General features: G+C 37.4%; 1 protein-coding gene across 5 annotated transcripts in view; it reads right to left on the bottom strand.

Annotated features, from left to right (window-relative positions):
* Positions 1-3404: 3404 nt before the first annotated feature.
* Positions 3405-7964, bottom strand: part of FNIP2 (folliculin interacting protein 2) — a 49799-nt gene continuing 45239 nt past the window's right edge. For all 5 annotated transcript variants that reach the window (XM_051617084.1, XM_051617086.1, XM_051617082.1 and 2 more), the window contains one exon: positions 3405-7198. In XM_051617084.1, the coding sequence (XP_051473044.1) occupies positions 7120-7198 (79 nt within the window). In that variant the 3' untranslated portion in view covers positions 3405-7119. The remainder of the gene's footprint in view (positions 7199-7964) is intronic.

Genomic DNA, 7964 nt, shown 5'->3' with positions numbered 1-7964 from the left:
AACCGGCCCAGGTGACTGCCAGAAGCACAATTATAGGAAATCACAGGGTCAAGGAACAAAATTAGCTTTCCCTCAGCACTAACTCCTTTTTTGTTTTATCCCACTGCCAGGCAGCTGGCTCGCTCTGTTCTTGAGCAACAAGGCCACAATGCAAGGGCCAGGCTGGCCTGGGACCAGGGCACCCAGGAAGTCTGTCTTCACCCACAGAGCAAATGGGCTGCAATGACTCTGGCATTGCAGGCACCTCTGCTCCCCAAATCAAAAGGTGAGGTATATTTTCTTTATTAGAAACAAATCTGAAGAATTCAAGTCCATGCACCAAAATTGTAGTGCCCTTACACAAGCCAATCCCTTACAGAGGGCAGGAAAAGCTGGTGGTTTAGAAACAGGATTTTTAATTTCATGTTCCTCAAGGTGCAGTCGTGTTCCAAAGGTCAAAAAGTTGCACATTCTGGGAAATCACAAATAGTTCAATGAAAACAGCTCAGTTCAAAACCAGTGATTTTTTCAAAGCTAAAGTGAACAATTTTAGGCTAACAGGGTCCGTGCAGATCTTAAAAAGAAAAAAAAAAAAAAGTGGTACAGTACTATAGAAAATGAAAAATGAAAACATTTATATGACTGTAATGAGCAGAAAGGAGGATAAAATTCTTCAGGCTAGTTTTGCCTAGGGAAAAATGTGAGGTGGTAAAAAAAGCGAAAATGGTAAAGTTAGTGACCTATTTGAAACAATTTTGTTATATACAGGGTTGGAAAGGAAGGGAAAGCATTTTTGTGAGCCAAATATCCCAGCCCTTGACCCCACAGCACTCTTACCAGACACAGCACAACCACTACCTGGGAAGATCTCAGGCAGACCTAAGTATCACTTCGCATTTCCACATCCGCATACATTTCTCTTCCCGTAGGAGCAGGAGCTTTTCCTTGGTGGGAAAGTCCTTCCCCAGTGCAGTCTGCTCTCTCTCAATCACCATTTTGCCAGATCACAGTGGAAGCTCTCTTGTAGCTCTGAGTGGAAGAAATCCAGTTTATGAGATTATATTTATTTTTAAGTGCTTGACAGTCACTCCTAAGCCTTTTGGCCTTGTGTTGACCTTTAGGATTTTGAGACAAGATGCTACTCTACTTGTACTGCTTAAACTGTTTTAGCTTTGGGATTGTGCCAGACAAAGACAACTGACTGCAACTATTGCAAGAGTAATTTTCCAGCATGTGGATTACTAGCATGTGGCCACTTAAGCTAATTTTATGTGGGATCAGAAGCCCAATAGGTCACAGTCTCATGGTTTGTCACTCAGCTCTATGTCCTTCATGTCCAAAAGCCTGTTTCTTATTTTCACAATCACGTCCTCTTCAACTGTACAGGTACTAAAAACCTCTGCTATCTTATAAGACTTTTTGATTTAGAGAGAAAAGAAAGGAAAATTACTGGCAGAATTTTGGCACAAGACTTGGTTACTTTGTGATACTGTTCATGTTTACTTATGCCTTGAACTACCTGTTACATGAGAATCTCTCTTCATCAGTTGTGTGATTCTCTGTGCTATTTAAGAAAAAAGAGGGTTAAATAATTTGTTCACCATTAATATTTATATTATTCTAAAGCATATCTTTGGAACTAGTCACAGAATTTGACTGCAGAGTTCAATAGTTTTTCAAATGTGGGTGTTAATTCTCTTTTGCAGCTGTCAGTTCTAAATGCTCCTTGGCAGTCCTCTTAGCCATACCATATAACTATTTATTACTACAGGTCTCCACCCTTTTCCCAGTGCTTGGCCATTTTATACTGGTGCACCAGCCTACGCAGCTGCCTCTTTCTAACCTGCCACAGTCCCAATCATATAAATTCTCAAAGAAATTTGCTAAGAATCCATTAGGGAAAAGTTAAACTAGTTGATATGACCAACAGCTTATCTACAATCTTTCAACAGTAGCAAAACCACAGCAGAGGAGCTTCACAGAGTCTTACAAAGCCTGGGTAGAAGCCCAGGTTGCTGCCCCACACAAACTGCTGAGCCAGTCCAATGGCCCACAAGTATCAAAGACATCAGACGCTGGAGCAGTCTCACTGCTTTTCTCCCCTGCCCTTAGCTGAAGGGTCCCATCTCTTCCAATGCCTTTACACTCACACTTATTGGAGCCAAATTCAACTTGTTAACCCAGACAACAACTATCAGCAGCTTTTTTTTTTTTTCCAAACATACTGCACCTGGATATAAGTGATTAAATGAACAACATACCAAGACACAGCATAAACAACTTTGAGATGCAACAAGTACGACAGGTGGAAAAACCCAACAAGGTAATGGGGTCTTCCCCTTGTTATAGCAGTTAGCTGCTAAATTGTTTCAAGCTTTCTCAAGACAGCACAGCCTTTAAAAGAAGGAGGCAGCTAACCACAACACCCTCACTTCAATGTACCTTTCTCATCAAAAAACTTTCAGTATCATAAACACCAAATTTAGTTCATCTCCATGACAGGTCACCATTAGTACAGGAGCACTAATAGGACCACGAATTAAACAGGAGTTGCAGTAGACAATGCTAGCAGACGTTTCTCCTCCTTTCAAGTGTGTAGACCCAAGCATTTAGCACCTTTGAGCATGATAAAACAAACAGATTTATTTCCAAATGCTCCAGAGTTGATAATTACCACAGACAGATCAGAAAGCTAGGAGCTGCATTCAGAGCACTGTGAAAAGTCCTTGACACCCAAGCTCCTGGGCTTTTATTTCCCACCCTGTCTGGCCTGACCAACAAGCAAACCTCAAAAACTTTAGTCAACAGATAAGAAATGCTTACACCCTATAAATTAGACCTGTTCAAAGATGCTCAGCATAATTACAGTTGTCACTTTTCAACTTTCACTGTGTAAATAACGACTTTCCCCAGTAAGGTCTAGAAAACTCATCAGAAATACAGGTAATTGAGAGTTTGACAAATTGAAGACCTTTTTATTCTAAACTAATTCATGTCAAGCCCATCAATGAATTCAGTCTAGTAGACACAAGGTGTCACTCGTTCCTGCTAGGATGCATAATTTTTACAATTGGATATATTACGTAATAGTGACACATTTTTCAGATAACTAATTTCATAGGCATTTGAGCAAAGTGACAGACACAAAGACACAATGTCTGTAGAAGACAGTCTGTCTTCAATTTCCATAATTTTTTGCCGTTAATTTTTACATTACAAGAGCTCTTGTTTACATGTATAAGTGGGGTAAAGCTTCCAAAGATGCTAATTGTCTCAACCAGGTTCCAAAAAGCCTTCAAGTTAGACATTTCTTGAAATATTTACTTAACTCCACTAATGGGTCAGATGCCTAAGCACTGTTAGATCTCAGCTACAACAGCAACTATTTCAGAAGGAAGTTTTAAAAAGAAAGATACCAAATGCCATTTATGTTCATTTCAGAAACTTTATTGCACCAAATGCCGCAAAGAAATAAACCAAAATGATAGCATACATAAACAGCTATAAGAAAAAAACCCCACATGTATTTTGACATCAGAACTCAGTCATTCCTTATTAAAGCCTATGTTCTCCAAACATGCAATAGCAACACACAACTTTTTCTACTATGGAAAGCCTGCTACGTATGTCAAATTAGCCCACTTGAGCTAAAAAAAAACCCAGAAAAAGTGTCTAGAGTATATTCAGCAGTTCAGACTCAATTTTGAGTTGGATCCTTTTAATTGAAATTATAGTTGAGGGATAAACAATACTTTTGTGTAAACTTTATATACAAGAATTTGGTATGTCTGAAAAGGGTTTTTTACTTCAAGACTAAAGATGCACATAGAAGGGAATAAGGAAGATCAATCTACAACTCTGGAAGCTGTCAATAAAAATGTGACTGACAAAATTACAGAATTAGTGCCCATTCATTTATTTTGGGCAGAATAAAGTTGTATACATTAGTTCAGAGAGTACCTGCTTTATTAAAATGTTGGTATTGTTTTGAGTTAAAGAAGTAATTTAGATTAAATACCACAATTTAGCAGTTAATTTCTCCTTTCTGTGTATGAAGGTTTAGTCTTGCCCAAAAAAAAAAAGCATACATTCTTTAAATCACACTGTGTAAACTGCATTTATGTGGGATCTTGGAAATACTGTGCACTCCCACTTAACCAAGAAAGTATGTATTTAAGTTTACAAAAAACCTACATAATACTGATAAAACCAACTTTGGAATATTTGAAAATTAAGCTACATTATCAGTTCTAAACACAGCTGTACATTCATATCACTTTTCATCCTATTAAAATAAAAACAGAAACATGCCCTAAAGATGTCTTACAACACATCTGTAAATACTTACTGCCCTGTCATGCCACACTAATTTACATATACAGCAAGATGCTAACAAAAACAAGTTAAAGACTTACCGAGTCAAAAAAAGCCCTAGAAGGTGGAATCCTGACAACTGAGGTAGTACATTTGGTGGAAGGGAAAACATGTATTTAACTTTCTTTAGTTTAAAGCCTTTTAAAGGTAATAAACAGCTTTCAGTTCAAATTTTCTTTCCTCCAGAACTAAACCAGTGAGAACAAGATAGTTCATCACATAATTCTGAAGAGCAGCAAAGTGTTAGAGAAAGCAGCAAGAACAATAAAGTTTTAGCCTGGGATGAAGAAAATCCAAGTGCTTTTCACCATCAGCTCACCTGCCACCCCAAGGTTAATTTGATGTTTTGCCAGAAGGCAGGTTTTTAATTTTTTTATCTTAAAAAAAAAATATCTGCAGTGAAATCGGATGTTACTAATCAACATATTAAGTCTTGCAATCATTGCATGTTGGCTGACCTATTACCTCCTTAGTAAACTCTATGATAACAAAAGCTCAGATTTCCATGTTAGCACATATTTCTTTGAAGAATTGTCAGTCTGTTCAGATAAAAACCAACTAATACTTTAAGATAACTGAATTTGACTTTTAATGAACTCAGATACTATTTAAGAGTGATACGAAATAAAGTACACGAGGATTTCTATATACACTCAGCGAAGTAGTTTCATAGTCCTACACATGTGCATGCACACATTCTCCATCATAGGGGTAGTTTAGGAATATGTGACTTGTTTTGTAGTTCTTTTGTCTTAACCTTGTGGAATAGAGTATCTAAAGTAAGTTTACTTTACAGCAGATAGAAGGATTCACAGACCAAAGATACTAAATTTTGCTTAAGTATAAGCAGTAGGAGAAAACCTGAACTATAAAAAGATTTTAGCCTTTCTAGGCAGAATATTAGGAAAAGTATGAAAATGAAATAAAAGAAACATCTGGAATTTTAGGTCAGAACAGCTTTAGAAGTGTTGTATCAGAATACTAAGTATTCCCCCACTTGGAAACAACCCCTTTTCACAGTAGGTCAGTCTACCTATTTCCCTCAAAAAACAACACAAGGTTAATTAAGACCCCACCCCCCATCACATTTAAACAACTCATAATACACATATTTCATTGTTTCAAATAATTGAAAGTTTACTGTAGAAAAGTCCAAACATCAAGGTAGTAGGAAATAAAAACACTTTTCATAAAAGTGTGTCCCTTCAGTGTTAAAAATCTGTAATCACCGAAGAGGAAAACTCATAACTGGTGATCAGGAGTTTATTATGAGAATTCACTATTCCCAGGCAATTGTGCTGCTAGCAATTTGCTTGCAAGATGACAATTTCAGACAGCTTATTCATGCTGGCTCACAATAGGATGGTCCAACATTGAGTTTTCCGTTACTTTAAGAATGTTTTGATCCTTTGTTCTTTCCTCGGTCTGGTCCACAGCTTCATATCCAGCTTAGAGTGCTTGATGCACAAAATATTTTTTTACATTCATGTTATCAACCACATGAGAACAGTAAAATACAAAACTTTATTTTGCTGTCTAGAAACACAGAAGGCCAGTATCACCTAGCAAAGAAGTCGTTTCTGGTCTCAGAGTAGTTAACCTATTAAAGAAAGGCACCCGGATGATAGTTCAAGATTTCTGTAACATCAAAAAGGGTAATTGCAAACATTCATAGTAATATCAAATACTGGGGTTTGCCCCCTAAATTTCATTTTACTTCAAACAACGCTCCTCTTTTATTCCTACTTAGAATGACAACTCATACCTGAAAAAAAAGTAATACTTTTGACTAAAGGTTTGGTGAGGGGTTGGTTGTTGTCTTTCATTTCCTCAGTAGAGCTGTCTTCAGTTTGTGCCAATCGCTCGGTGTGTGCGCACAGACATGCACTGACAGCACTGGTGTCGTACAAAGTTTGTCAAATTCATCCTCCTTGGAGACAGCAATACTTGATGACACCAAGACACAGGTTTAGTTCCCAGGACTACAGTCATACGGAAACCCAAGAGTTATTTAAGTTGCATCAGCAACAAATGTAAACTTGTAGCAGAAATTCCATAAGGCTTTCCCACAAAATCCTTATCTCAGAAGTCCATTTCACTTACAGCCATGGGGTCATTTGAATGCCTCTTCAATGAAACAGAAGCAGCCACAGGTTTAACTGCTTATCCTTTCAGGGAAAAGTTGCATCACCTCATTAACACCTCCATTCCCATATAACATTTGGCTGCTGAATCCAGGCTTCTTCCTCCGAGCCCATCACTTCTACTATATAAAACCATGCTCTGCAAGAGAATCATGTCCCATCTAATACACTTGTGTATAGGAATGGTATATATGTAGCTTAGAGCTCCTCCTCCTCCCCAGCAAAGAATCATACAGCACACCACACTCAAGAGTAGTATTATGAAATCTGTTCTAACCCACTTGTTCTTTTAACTGTTACTTCATGGTTTTGAGCAGCGTTTTGGAGGGCAGCTCCTGGTCTGCCACATAGTGTTAACTTTGAATAAAAATAAAATGCAAGTATGCAGTCACTTTCTTGATTTAAGTCAGAAGTGAGATTGTAAGAAAAACCTGAATGCCTTTTATGTTATGTAAACTGAAGTCCTCCGGTTGAAATCAGAATCAGAAGGTGGTAGAATGTAGAGTCATCACCTGCTTTCCCCAGTGTTCCCCTTTACCAGTGTTTGGCACCTCTGTTCTTCATTCAATATTCCCATTTTCTTTATTTCACTTTAAAGGAATGACTATCCTGAGATTTTAATTTATAAGAGTATTTGAGCAACATATGGGGAATGAGTACTTGCTATAGCAGCCAACAAAGGCAAATCATTGGATTCAATCCTAGAAATTAAAAAACAAAGAGACAGATTTTTAAATATACCGTCACCTTCACAAAAGAAGAGAAACACAAGAGGATATTTTCCATCCACTTTAAAGAAACTGGAAAGTGTCTTGCTATGTCTGAGTTCATTATTCAATGATTTATTGCCATTACTCATAGCATACCAGTAAAGGTAGGTAATCATGCTTAAAACCAAGAAGTATGCTACCATTTAAGTCAAAAGACAGAAGCATCACATTTGGTGGTATATAATTTTTTTTTGTTTAAATAAAAACTTCTACTTATCTGCTAAGCCATAAGCCTTAGCTTGTAGTCTTGCCAGTCAGAAGGCACCAACCAATAAGCCCAGTTTAAGAAAGTACTAAACATCCACTTACTGAGAACTGTGCATTTCATTTTTTAAATATAACTCAGTTCACCACACAGTAGGACTTTCTTATAAAAAATAACCAAAAGCTGTAATTATGAATTATTATGCAATAACACTACCAGGAATATCTCTCAAATGCAGCAGTTTCCAACCATTTCCAATGTAAAGCTGCTCAGAGACCAGGATGTATGTATGTATTTACATACATACACCAAGAAAAGTGCTTATGTCAGGGGTTTCCTATTCACAGCTACATTTCTCAGTATGAAATCTTCAACAGTCCGGATAAATTTTTACCCACAGTGCTAAAAACAATCTTACTGAGAATGTGTATTCACTTCTTCCCCCTTCCCCCCTGTTTTGCTGTCAGCTGGTACATCCATGAAGCTTGTATG

The sequence above is a fragment of the Apus apus genome, chromosome 4, assembly GCF_020740795.1.
Source record: "Apus apus isolate bApuApu2 chromosome 4, bApuApu2.pri.cur, whole genome shotgun sequence".
Taxonomy (NCBI): Eukaryota; Metazoa; Chordata; class Aves; order Apodiformes; family Apodidae; genus Apus; species Apus apus.
This window is presented reverse-complemented; position numbering and strand designations above follow the sequence as displayed.